At 41.7% G+C, this 14,102-nt stretch overlaps 1 protein-coding gene across 1 annotated transcript in view; it reads left to right on the forward strand.

Moving 5' to 3' along the window:
• Positions 1-11,992: 11,992 nt before the first annotated feature.
• The window catches only part of Zdhhc15 (zDHHC palmitoyltransferase 15), a 95,831-nt gene continuing 93,721 nt past the window's right edge, over positions 11,993-14,102 (forward strand). Inside the window, exon 1 of the mRNA XM_006991564.2 lies at positions 11,993-12,548. Within this exon, the coding sequence (XP_006991626.1) occupies positions 12,413-12,548 (136 nt within the window). The 5' untranslated portion in view covers positions 11,993-12,412. The remainder of the gene's footprint in view (positions 12,549-14,102) is intronic.

Genomic DNA, 14,102 nt, shown 5'->3' on the forward strand with positions numbered 1-14,102 from the left:
TCAAGTTGATAATCAGCATTACATAGACACATTTCTTGAAGGATACAACCTGCCAAAATTCTCACAAGAAATACAATTTGAATAAATCTATATTAATTAAAGAAATTCAATAAAAATTTGATAACCTTAAAAAAAAACCACTGGGACCAGATGAGTTCACTGCTAAATTCTACAAAATATTTAAGGAAGGCATTGTATTTAACTTTCTATGATAGCTTTAAAATGCAGCCATAATAATTCCTAATTTATTCCACAAGGCTACCAGCTATGTCATATTAAAATCAGAAAAGCTTTTTTCTTTAAAAAAAAAAAACCTATGTCTCTCCTAAACCTAAATATGAAAATCCTTCATAAAATATTACCATGTTGAACTTCATAAAGTATAAAAACAATTATGTACTTCAATAACATGAGATACCAAACTAGTGGAAACACATGAACTATAAACCAATAGCTGAGGGGCCCCCAACTGGATCAGGCCCTCTGGATAAGTGAGACAGTTGATTAGCTTGAACTATTTAGGAGGCCCCCAGGCAGTGGGACCATAGTTCATGAGCTGGCTGTTTGGAGCCTGGGGCCTATGCAGGGACACTTTGCTCAGCCTGGGTGAAGGGAGGAGGGGACTGGACCTGCCTGGACTGAATCTACCAGGCTGAGCTGAATCCCCATGGGAGTCCTTGCCCTGGAGGAGATGGGAATGGGGGGTGGGCTGGAAGGAGGGTGGGGTGGGGGGGCAGGAGGAGGGAGGACAGTGGAATCTGTGGCTGATATGTAAAATTAAATTAAATTATAAAATAAAAAAGAAAGAAAAACAGCAGCAGCAACAACAACAAAAATAACATGAGATAATCCTGATATGCAATGCTGAGAAAACATTTTGACTATCAACTAAATTAATCCAGCACATTGATAGGATGAGGGGAAAAATTGCACAATCATATCAACAGATGAAGAAAATGCATTTGATAAAAATTAAATACCTATTCATTATGGGGAAAAACACAGAAAGTAGGAATAGAGAACTTCCTTAATTTGATAAGAATATCTACTCCAAAATCTACACATTATATTAATAAGGAACTAAAAATCTTTCCCAATAAGAAAAATAATAGAAAAAAATCAAAATCTGTACACTAATCGAGAATGATGTAATAAAACTGTACTTGTTCAAAGATGACATAATTATCTACACAGAAAATCTGAATAAATCAACAAAAATTAGAATAAGCAAGTATTGCAAAGCCAAAGGACTCAAGATTAATACACAAAAGTCAAGTTAAAAACACAATACTAAGCCAGGTAGTGGAGGTGCACACCTTTAATCCCAGCACTGAGGAGGCAGAGGTAGGTGGATCTCTGAATTTGAGGCCAGCCTGGTCTACAGAGCGAGTTCCAGGATAGCCAGGACTACACAGAAAAACCCTGCCTCAAAGAACAACAACAACAAAAAACACCTCACAATACTGTTAACATTAGTGTTTTCCAAAATGAAATATTTAAGTATAAATCTAATAAAGTGTATAAATGTATACACACTCTACATGAAGAAAACCCCCAAACTGATGAAAAAAGCAAATTAGAACTAAATAAATGAAAAAGTATCACCATGTTCATATAAAAGACTAAGATGTCAGTCCTTGCCAATTACATTTATACATTAAATGTGTTCACAATCAAAAGTGCAGCACATTATTGATAGAAAGCAGTTATAAAGTTTAGAGAGACCCAGAATAGCCAAGACAATACTGAAGGAGAAGACCCACTTTGGAAGAATGACACTATCTAGCATCAAGACTTTCTATGAAGCTACAGTAATCAAGACAGGGTAGTACCAGCCAAAGAAGAGACAGAACAATTGAGCAGAACAGAGGACTCATATATAGGCTCATAAATATTGTCAACTGATCTTGAACCAAGGAGTAGATACAATACAGTGGAGAAGAGATTGTCTTTTTAACAAATGGAACTAGAACCACAGGACACCGGTATGCATAAAAACGTTTCTGGACATAAATCTTACAGACTTCATAAAATATCAATGTTTATTGTAGCGCTAGTCACAGTAGCTAAGTTATGAAGCCAATCTCAGTGTCTGTAAACAGAGAAATGGATAAAGTGTGGTATACATATACAATGAAATTTTAATCAGTTATAAAGAAGAGTGAAGTTTTGCCATTTGCAAGGAAATGGATGCAATTAGAAATACTAAAATTAAATGAGTTTAGTCTCACAAAAAACCAAACATTTTTTTCTCATTTGTAAATATTAAATCCACAAAGATACATAAAATCATGTATCAATAATATGTGACATGAAAATAGAAGCAAAACTGTCTAATGGAATGAAGGAAATAATGAAAGGAACAAAGAATGATAAAGGGATGGTATGGGAGTATGAGGAGAAATATGTGAAAGCTATATATTTATATGGAAATGTTCTTATTAAATACTCCAAATAAATAAGAAAAGTACTAGGTAACTCAATAAGAAGGTTCACAAACACAAATGGCATTGCAGTCCAAACCAACACACACATAAAAAATATGAAAAAGAAAGCCAAGCAACGCCTCCAGAAGATCATAACTTCTCAAATACTGACCTCAAAGACCCTGAAACTGGTAAAGTGCTGCTTGAAGATTTCAAAAGTTTACTCATAAAAATGATCAATGACCTTAGAGAAGATATAAATGTGTACATGAATTCCATCTAAGACCTGGGGCAGAAAGTCAGCAATAGAGAAAAAAAGTCAACAAAACCAAAATTATGCACAATAGGTCCTGTAGCATGGAAGAAAAATTAAGCAAAGAAAAAAGTTTTTCACTGGAAAAAAGAAAGGTTAAAAGTGAAAATATCAATGAATCAAATTTAAACTAAAGTAGAGAGCATAACCAAAAGATTTGAACAAACTGAAGGAAGACTATGAAAGATAGAGAACAAAATCAACAAAATACATTTTACTCTAGACGACCAAGAAACCAAACTAAATAACCACACTAATTAAATATAGGAAAGACCAAAGATAAAAAAAACTAAAGGCACAGAAATTATAGCAGATAATTTCCAAAATTTAGAGAAAAAATGGAAAACCAAACACAATATACAGTTGGAAACTCAAATGTACATTAACAGTGAAGAATCTCCCCTCAAGATATCATAGTCAAGATGTCAAAAGTACAAATGAGAGAAATAATACTAACGGCTTTAAAGAGTAAATGCCAGCTCACCTACAAAGACAAACATAAGGATGACACCCAGTCTTTCATTAGCAACCATAAAAGCCAAAAAAGAAAAAGAAAACTGGAATGAAGTATTTTGAGCCCTACAAGTAAATAACTGATCATTGAGATGGCTATATGCAAGGGGGAGGGAGATGAATCAGAACACAGTATAATGACACACATGTATTAGAAATCTGCTAGCTATACATGTGACAGGAGTAATAATCTAGAATATATAAAAAGCTCAGGTTGGGCAATGGTGGGGCACGGCTTTACTCCTAGCACCTGGGAGGCAGACGCAGGCAGATCTCTGAGTTTGAGGCCAGATTAGTCTACAGAGTAAGTGTTATGCCCAGATTGTGACCCCCCAAAGAGACCACCGAAGACCTTGGATGTCCAGAATGCAACAGCAAGGTTTATTCTGCAGATACAAGTCTAGACAGGGACTCATTCCTACACCCAATACAGTGAGGCAGGGAGGAGTGCCTCTTTCTTGGGGAAGTTAGTTTTTATAGGCAAAACCCATAAAATTTCTTAGAGGGGAGGGGGTTAGTACGGGTCCATCCAGTTTTTCCCGGGCCTGGACTTTATCTTATTTTATCTTATCTGTTTGCCCTGTCAGGAGTTTTACAACTCATCTCCGGGGTCTGGTCATGTTATCTCTGGAGAGGGGCATCTTGCGGTTAATTGGTTACCATCAGACATCCTGACTCTGTTCTTTTGTTCCTGGGGCTGGCGCCATCATTTCTGGGGACTTGAAACTGGCCTGGGTCTATCTATATTGAGATATCTTTGTCTAAGGCCCCCTTTTTGAGACAATAGAGTGAGGGTCTTGTTGTGCCTAGATCGCGTCCCCAAAGCCGCCACTGGAGACTTTAGGTACAGAATGCAAAAGTAAGGTGTTGTCTAAGTATACAAGCCTCCAGGGAGGCTCTTCTAAATCTCTCACTCACAGCAGGGAGGTTGGAAGGAGCACTCCCCTTTCTTTGTGAGGCTAGTTCTTAAAGGCACAGACCATATAATTTATTTTAACCTGCCTCCCTTTTTAGTCTTTTGGTCGAATATCCTGTGTTTTTCAAAGTCCCTGTAGCAGATACAGCCACCTGGGGAAAAGGGGTCTAAGTTCTTATTTACACTTAGGAATCCTGGTTTAAGCTTCTCTTTGTCTGTAGGGGATAGAGTGGGGGGTTTTACTGAGGTATCACATAAGCTTTAGGACAGACAGGGCTACACAGAGAAACGCCATCTCAAAAAACAAAACCACAAACAAAAAAACCAAAAAGCTTTAAAAAAAAAAACCCTAAACATCAAATGATCCAATCAATAATCGAGCTAATGAAATAGTCATCAAAAGATGAATTACAAATAGCCATTAAATATAAAAGGAACTAACAACACTTCTTACACTATTCTATAAAATAGGAAAGAAGGTAACATTACCAAATTCATTTTGGGAAGCCAGTATTACTGTTGCACCAAAACCAAATAAACATCCAACAAAAAAGAGACCTGTAGACCAATTTCCCTGATGAACATAGGTGAAAATGTGAGACCAAAATGAGCCATCTTAGAAATAAGACCAAAATGCTTTCACCCAAAAATTAAGGCCTAAGATTTCTCCTTTTGGGAATAGGCCATTAGTTACTGAAACCAGTCAGTTCAGATTCCAGAAACCAGGAAGTGTAAAAGTACAGAGTCACAAGATAGTCACGAGGTAATGCCTGCCAGACTATGGAATGTCCTCTCCCTGGTTTCCAGGGTAACTGACCACAGAAATGCCCCCACCTGAGGGCAGCCAATGAGACTATCAATTTCTAGAAGTCCCTAGAAGCGAGCCAATCAGAATTGTATCCGTACTAGCACCCCTAAATGATGTAACCTTGTGACTTTTCCCTTTAAAAACTGAGCTTGCAGACAGGTGGGCGCTTCCTCCAGCCTCCACTGCGTTGGATGTATTGGACGAAGTCCCTGCCTAGGCTTGTATTGCTTTTGGATATCCAGAATTAAACCTTGCTTTTGCATTCCGGCATGCTTGTCTTTGGTGGTCTCTCTGGGGGTCACGATCTGGGCACAACAAAAAAAATTCTCAACAAAATACTTGTAAGTCAAATAAAGGAACACATCCTCAAGATCCCCAAACAACCATTACTCTTGGTTGCTCAAAGAAGCCTTTAGTAACAGGACTCACTTTGGATACAGGCTGGAACCTAGCTGAAAGCTTCCTCCATACTGGCTAGCATTCATTCATAGTACTGCATAGTGTTATGCAGGTTGCCTTTGGCGGAAAGTCATCAATACTCTTACCCAGCTATGGATCCTGTGTGCTACAACACTGACCAGTCAGAAAAGAGATTCCCATGGATACAATAGTGACATTAGTGTTCAGAAATCAATTTTTCTGACTGTATTGAGGGAAAATACGTATCTGATACCATAAACCTGGTCAAAAGTCTATAGATAGGGAGGTAATAGGCTGTAGTGTGGCCGCATTCCTGCTGAGCTGAGCCCTAAACCATCCTTTGTTTAAAGGATACCCTTTGTTTCTCTTATCGCCCTATGTGAATCTTGTCTGAGAGTCTCCCAAGGATCAAAGGCCTATGCAAAACTTTGTTCAGGAAACCTGAAAAAAACCGGCATACCTGATAAATTGAGGAATTTGCACTTGGTATTGTATTTTGGGGAGCTCCTTTCAGGTTGTTTTGAGCATATGGAAATCAACTGGCTAAACTGTAAATAAAGAGAAAAATAAAAATGCCTTGGGTGAAGGGAAAGGGCTTCAGTCTTTAGAGGCTGGACCCACCTGCAGCTGAGAAAGGCTAAACTCATTCCTTTTTTTTTTTTAAATTCAAACTCATTCTTAAGATGCCTCTGAATCTTCTTTACACGGATCCACGTGAACCCACACACCCGTGCCATGACAGTTCGAGACTCTGTAGGGAGGCATCTACTACTGAATATTTTGTTAAATGGACATGCAGTCAAACTAATTTCCAAATATTTATGTTTATGCCTATAGACTAGTGTTTCTCTCAGCCTTGGTCAGAAAAGCCCTTTTTTAAATCATGGTGCAATAGTTAAAGCAGATGCTCATAATTTGTCCAAATGCTGACAGTAAGCAACAAGATAGCTACACCATCCCCTCCCAGAAAACACTGAAGCAGAGGGGTTGAAAAGACCATACAAGCCAAAGACTGAGGAATGTCATGAAACAGTGTCTTCTGGAAGAAATGATATGGATCGCTATTGCAACCATGGACACATTGTAGCACATGCAAAAGACTTGCATGCACACACATGCTAAAAATGTCAAAGTAGGACAGAGACTAGTTGGAAAGAAGAAATGGGTTAGTAGATGTTGAGGGCATAAGAGAAACTAATGGGGGTAGGAATGATCATAATACATGATACAAATAAGAATTTGTCAAAAATAAGAAAATTCAAAAAGTTCAACCATTCTTAGCTATTAGGAAAGTGCAAATTAAAACTACACTAAGATTCTACCCTACTCAACTCAAAATGCCTACCATAAAAAAAAAGTTCTGGTGAGAATATGGATAAAAGGAAACACAGATTGTTGGCAGGAATGTAAATTGGTCCAGCCCCTATGGAAGTCTATATTGATATCCCTCAACAACTGAAAATAGAATTCCCTCCCATATGAGCCAGCTATACGCCTCCTGGGTAGACAGCCAAAGGACTCTAAGGAAACACTTGACCATCCTTGTGTATTACAATACAGTTCACGACAGTTAAGTTATGGAATCAAGGCTGGGAAGATGGCTCATCCAGAGAAGCATTTGACTCACAACTCTGTGAGTTCAGATTGTTGTCTCTGTTTCGCGAAACCCCCAGAGACCACCAAGGAGACGTTTTCCAATGCAAGCACGTAAGGGTCCTTTTATTCAGGTTCAACCTGGGCTGCCGCACAGCAGATGGAAGGAAATGTGTAGAGGATTTTGTTAGGGAAAAACCACAAGCCGGGAACTGGCAACTTCGGATTGGGTAGAAGGGGAAAGGTGATTTTTTGAAACCATTGGGTTAGACTTTTGGCGGGGAACCACAACTCGCTGAACAGGATTATCTGGACTGCTCAGCAGGATTATCTAGATATCTCCAAGGGCCATAAACCAGACAGGATGTCTGCAGGAGAATACTGCTCTGTATCCATTCGAGTTGTCATGGCACATTCCTAAGCCTGTAAAGTTAAGGCTAGGCTTTCACAAGATCCTCAGAACACAGAAAACCCAGGTGTAGATGTAACCAACTGTCTTGTTAAATAAGAAACACAGAACCAATGTAAAAGAGAAAGCCAAGAGGTCAGAGCTCAGAGCTAAAATCTCACCCTTCCTCCTGTGGTGGTCCTAGCTCTCCGGAAGAGACCTATTTCCTGTGTGTAAGTCTTTTCATAGTCTTTTGTTCTGCCTTCTCATTGATTGTAAACCCAAACACGTGACTGCCTCGTCACTGTCTGTATGTACAGCCCCCCAGGTCTTAAAGACATATGTCTCCAATGCTGGCTGTATCCCTGAACACACAGAGATCTACCTAGCTCTTCTACCAAGTGCTGGGATTAAAGGCGTGTGCCACCACCGCCACATTCTTGCTATGGCTCTAATAGCTCTGACCCCGGGGCAACTTTATTTATTAACATACAATCAAAATCACATTTCAGTACAATTAGAATACCACCACACCCAGGTATGGAGATAACCCAGAAGATGGCAAGATGGGAGGTGGAGGAAGCCTTGTAGCTCACTTTCCAGCTAGCCTACTTGATGAAGTTCCAGGCCAACAAGAGATCCATTCTTAAATAGAAAATGGAAGGTGCCTGAGGAAGGACACCTGAGATTGTCCTTCAAAGTCCACCCACATGCATGTATGCGCCCACATACAGATAGGAACACATATGGAATCTGCGTCATATCAACCCACAGATTAATGAGCAAAGAAAATGTGGTCTATATATACAAATGGAATTTTATTCGGTCATGAAGAGTGAAATAATTCCATTTTCTAAAAAAAACTGACGAAACTGGAGATAAGAGAAACTAAACCACATGTATAAAGATAATGCCACATGCTTTTTCTCATTAGTGGATCCTAGAATTCTTCGCTGTTGTATAAATTAAAGTTAGGAAATCAGGAGAAGTTAATATAGTCAAAGTACATTATGTACTTGGAAGAAACTGTTTCTATGAAATATAACAGTATGTCCAATTAGTATACATGAATAAATAGAGTAGAACCTAGGAGATAGCTCAGCAGGTAAAAACACATGCAGCCAAACCTGCCAACTTGAGTTTGATTTCCAGGATACCCATATGATGACCTGATGGAAAGAGAGAATGACTTCTGTATATTGTTCTCTGACCTCCACACACACGCTGTATGGCATGTACACATGCACACATGCACACTCATACACACATGCTAAATAAATGCAACTTTTAAAAAAAATTGAGGAAGGGTCTCCAGTAACCCAGCCTGAGCCTGATCTAGATCAGCTATACAGCTGAGAATGGCCTTGAAGTCCCATGCCTCCTGCTTCACCTGCTAAGTGTTAGGATTGTACCCACGTACCACCATGCTCATCAATAAATTAAAAATAAAACAGGAGGAAGCCACTGGAAAATGATTATGTCCTTGTGAGTGAGATTAGTGTTAAAGTAAGAGACACTCCCACCCCAGGAACTTCCCAGATACTTCATGTGAGGACAGTGAGGAGCTCTCTATGAACTGGAAACGGGTCTTCATGAGACACTAAACTGGCTGGCACCTTGATCTCCAGGCCTTCTCAGGCACCACTATGCTTTACGGCTCAGTCTAAAAAGGAAGGAAAACAAACAGCAGAACCAGTCAGTGGTCTATATGTGGTCCATGAACATACTTTGCTAAACCTTGCAATATATTCTGGAACTTGGTTTGTCTCTCTGGTTCTTTGTCATACATGCTAATCTGCATGTGAACTCTATCATAGGTCCTCACCCCCAAGCTATTTGATTATAGTGCCCAGGCTACCTCAGAAAATGAAAATCTAGATAAAGCTCACCATGACCAAAAAGGAAAGTTTTCAATTTCTCTACCCAACCTCCTCCTCTCACCATGGCCTCTGTGGTGGTGCCAGGCAACATTGTTCTAGCCAGTGAAGTAATAAATCTGGTAGTTTAGCATTGACTTATCTCACTCCTCACTGGTACAAGGGATTAACAAATTCTATTGCTTATTCCTCCCAAACAGTTCCATGTGCCTCTTCTTCCTCTCCTCATCCCCTGCTTTGGACCCAAAGGTTTTTTTTTTTTTAAAGTGTGTGTGTGTGTGTGTGTGTGTGTGTGTGTGTGTGTGTGTGTGTATGCTACAGGTGTGCAGGTACTCACAGAGATAAGATTAGAACATCAAAGCTCCAGGAGATACAGTTACAGGGAGGTAGGAGGCACCTGATGTGGGTACCAGGAACCAAATTCTGGAAGGGCTACAAGTACTCATAACCATGTAAGCACAGAGCCTGCTCTCCAACTCCTAATGCCCAAACTTGTTATAGAATATTAGTTTAAGATGTGTTACATTTGTTTTGCTGTGGAACATTTGTAATGATGTGAAGATGTGTTGCATTATTTTATGTTGCATTTTTTTAACTCTGTGAAGTTGTGTTACTTGCCTGTCTAAAACACTTGATGGTCTAACAAAGAGCTGAACAGCCAATAGTGTGGCAAGAGAAAAGATAGGTGGGGCTGACAGGCAGAGAGAATATATAAGGAGAAATCTAGGAGAAAAAGAAGAAAGAGCAAGAGAACAAGGCGAGAAGGATGAAGGGGCCAGCCACCCAGCTACACAGCCAGCCACAGAGTAAAAATGAAAGTATGATATATAGAAGAAAAGGAAAAAGCCCAGAGGCACAAGGTAGATGAGATAATTGAAGTTAAGGAAATAAGCCAAGCTAAGGCTGGGCATTTATAATTAAGAATAAGCCTCAGTGTGTGATTTATTTGGGAGCTGGGTGGTAGGTCCCCCAAAGAGTAAAGAGTAAAAAAAAAAAACAGCCCAAAAACCAAACTCTTGCTGTCAAAATATTAATCAAGATGTTAGCCTACTGTGATACCTTCCAACAAGACTTGCAGTCTCCTCAAATATGCCATAAAGTTTTTTTTTTTTTTTTTTTTTTTTTGGTTTTTCGAGACAGGGTTTCTCTGTGCAGCTTTGCGCCTTTCCTGGAACTCACTTTGTAGACCAGGCTGGCCTTGAACTCACAGAGATCCACCTGCCTCTGCCTCCCGAGTGCTGGGATTAAAGGCGTGCGCCGCCGCCGCCGCCGCCGCCGCCGCCGCCGCCGCCGCCGCCGCTGCCGCCGCCACCACCACCCGGCCAGCCATAAAGTTTTATACATCTTCACCATTATATAGTTCCCTTTACCTAGAATTCCTTCCCCCCAAAATTCCCACTTTAAAACTATTACCTTCATACTAAGTCAGTATTCAGCCCAGCTCAGTAATCATTTCCTCCACAAAGATATTTGATTTAAACAAAATAGATGCAACAATCTCAAAATACATGTTTTAAGATCCTCAAATCCATGATTAATGGAAATCTTAGGTATTCATGTCAGAACTTCAGGGCTATAGAACTTACTGGACTATTAAATATTGTAACTAAAATATACTCTGCATTTCATTACATTGTTACTTTGGTAACATCAACCTTTATCTTAATCTGAAAAGAAACAATAAAGCTGTTGTCACTTTAGGAACATTATTGCATGTACAACCATACATTTAAAACACAAAACAATCTTATAAAACCTCTTGCTCCCACACAGCAGTCACACAGAATGTAAGTCAAACTGGGTCTCAGCAAAATTATCTCTTCATGTACTAGACCTTTGGAAATCATTTAAACAACGCGTGTGAAATACATAAATGCCTACCTACTATACTTCCTTCATTGTACTTGTATCAAAAACAACAACCTGTTGCCTTGGTGAGCTTGGTGGCAGTCTCATTTTGCCATTTTTTTTTTAATTTATACTAAAGTTGACCTAAGAGAAAGCGACTACTCCAAAAATATTTGTTGAATGAAATTGCCTCCTGGTTGGTCTCCCTGCCCCAGGCCATCTTCCTTTCAGAAATCCTGCCTTGCTTTACAAGAATACCACTGTGACATCACTCCATTGCCCCTAAACTTTTGCTGACTGTTCACCCTCTCCTTTACATAATAGTGTTTCCAGTTTCTGACAGGGCACAGAGGAGCCTTTTCATATCCTGGCTTCAGCCTGTATTTTCAGTCTCATTCCCACTATCCTTTTCACATAAACTCTCTTCAAGGTACACCAGATGTTCTTGGAACACATTGGAATTGTCATTATGCCCTGCCTTTTCAAACACGTTTCTGGTTTGAAAGGTCATCCATCCTCTTCTGCCTGAAAAATGCCTTTATTAATAAAGTTTAAATAGCACTGCCTTTATAGCTTTCTCTGAGCACAGAGTCATTGTGGCCCTCGCTTGATTTCTGCACCATTGTATTTATTGTGACTATACTAAGCTAATTCTGCAGGGAGGACAGAAAGGGAGGAAGGAGTGCCCTGTCAAGGGACTTACCCCAGCAGCGACTGCGGCACTACGTGTTAAGCATACTGTTCAGGCAGCAGTGGGAGGATGGGGATGGCTGACCTTTAATTCATGAGATGCTACTGTGCTGTGCGCATCTTTCACACAGTTCTGTGTACTTGTGTGTCTAGGGGTTGAGACAGCAGAGAAAAGGAGAGACAGGGGAAGGAAGAGAGGGGGAAACGGAATTGAGAAGGTGGACGCAGTGCAGTAAGGGCAGATGGGCGGATCCACATTTCTTAGGTTTTACAGTTTTGCAGAGGTCCAGCCCTGCAAGCTGAGAAGAGCAAGGGGTTGGGGGTGGGGTGAAAAGGTGGAAAGGGGAGGGACTGTAGTCCCTCCGAGCCCGCCGGCCTGGACTGCCTGGCGACCACCTTCTGCCCCACCACGGCCGGTTCCTCCAGCCGTGACTCTCGCCTACCGTGCCAGGCGGGGCGCGCTGGGCAGCGCAGCCCCACAGGTGGCAGCGGCTTGGGGACGGTTCCCGCCAGGCTAGGCAGTGGAGCGCCGCACAGCGCGCCTTCCCGCCTCCCAGCCGCCGCCCAAGCAGTTCCCGGCGGGCGCCAGCAGGCCTGCTCGGTCGATCTTCGAGCCGAAGATGCGGCGGGGCTGGAAGATGGCTCTGTCTGGGGGGCTGCGGTGCTGCCGCCGGGTACTGTCCTGGGTGCCAGTGCTCGTTATTGTCCTCGTCGTTCTCTGGTCCTACTATGCCTACGTCTTTGAACTCTGCCTGGGTAAGTGGGTCTGGGCACATAAAGTGGGGAAATTATGCTCCAGCATAAATCATCTGCCCTATCCTTCTCACTGATGTCCCCAGTGCGCTCAGCCCTCACTCTGCGGTTTTCCTTTCGCTCCCGGAAAAACTCCCAGTCTGCAACCTTAGGCTGCTCACAGTATCTCCCACGCGCCTTCCCACGAGGGTCCCACTACGTCGCCATTGCCCCTCCTCTGGGTTCTTATTTCTTTGCCCTACCCACGATAATTTCCTGGCTCTTCCCACTAAGACACCCCCCTCCCCCCGCTTTCCCATACAGGGCAGCCACTTAGGCTGCACTTTCTCCTTCTGAGCCCACCCAACCAGTTGAGGAAGCACCATACCCTGTGTCCTTAAAGTGCCCGCTCCACCAATGCATCCAACTAAGAGTCCCACCATTTTCCCCTTCTACTAGGATTCCTTCCTTACTGGGGATTCCCTACTAGGAATCCAAAAATATTCCCTGTACTCTCATATTAGCTCACCTTTTCTCCACACTGGGCTCCATACTTTCTCTCTGTAATCCTCACACACACAGGCTGACATGTTTCACATCTCCACCCACTTATGATCCTCTCACATCAGAACATTTTGTGTTATTTCACTTTTCACACAGTGAAATCCCTCCATCCTTTCCCTGAGATCCCAGAGTGCACGCGTGTGTGCGTACACACACACACACACACACACACACACACACACACACACACACACACACACACAGAAAGAGACAGAAAGAGGAGAGAGAGAGAGAGAGAGAGAGAGAGAGAGAGAGAGAGAGAGAGAGAGAGAGAGAGAGAGGCTTCAGATGTTCACCTTATGACTCTGCAGGATGCTCTGTTCTATCTCACATTTAACACGGTGATAATAAACTTTCCTCTTTCTTTCTCTGTGGGCTTTCCTCATTTTCAGAATTTTCAGAGTTCTAGTGGTGTGGGGGTTCTACAAAACACTTTCTTCTCATATTAGAGCTCCTAATTGTACCACATTGGGGTGCCCTCCAGCCTCTTCCCTTTTCACTTTGGGAAGCATTCAACTCCTTCCCATTAAAGGGCCCACATTATTTTCTGACACGTCACACTAGTGACCTGCTTTGTCATATTATGATCATGTCTCATCCACTATAATCTCATACTATAATGTTCTCTTTACACTTCAAAGAGTTCCTACACTCACTACCACATCCCACTGAAGAGCCACTTTTTCTTTTTCTTTCTCTCCCTTTCTCTCCCTTCTCTCTCTCTCTCTCTCTCTCTCTCTCTCTCTCTCTCTCTCTCTCTCTCTCTCTCTCTCTCTCTCTCTCTCTCTCTCTCTCTCTCGTTGTTCAAGACAGGGTTTCTCTGTGTAGTTTTGGTGCCTGTCCTGGATCTCGCTCTGTAGATAAGGCTGGCCTTGAACTCACAGAGATCCGCCTGGCTCTGCCTCCCGAGTGCTGGGATTAAAGGTGTGCGCCACCACCGCCCAGCTGCCCCTCCTTTTCTAACCCAGATTTACCCTTATCTGTTCTGAGAAACACTCCCCCGCCCAGTGTTTT

The sequence above is a fragment of the Peromyscus maniculatus genome, chromosome X (assembly GCF_049852395.1).
Source record: "Peromyscus maniculatus bairdii isolate BWxNUB_F1_BW_parent chromosome X, HU_Pman_BW_mat_3.1, whole genome shotgun sequence".
Lineage (NCBI taxonomy): Eukaryota > Metazoa > Chordata > Mammalia > Rodentia > Cricetidae > Peromyscus > Peromyscus maniculatus.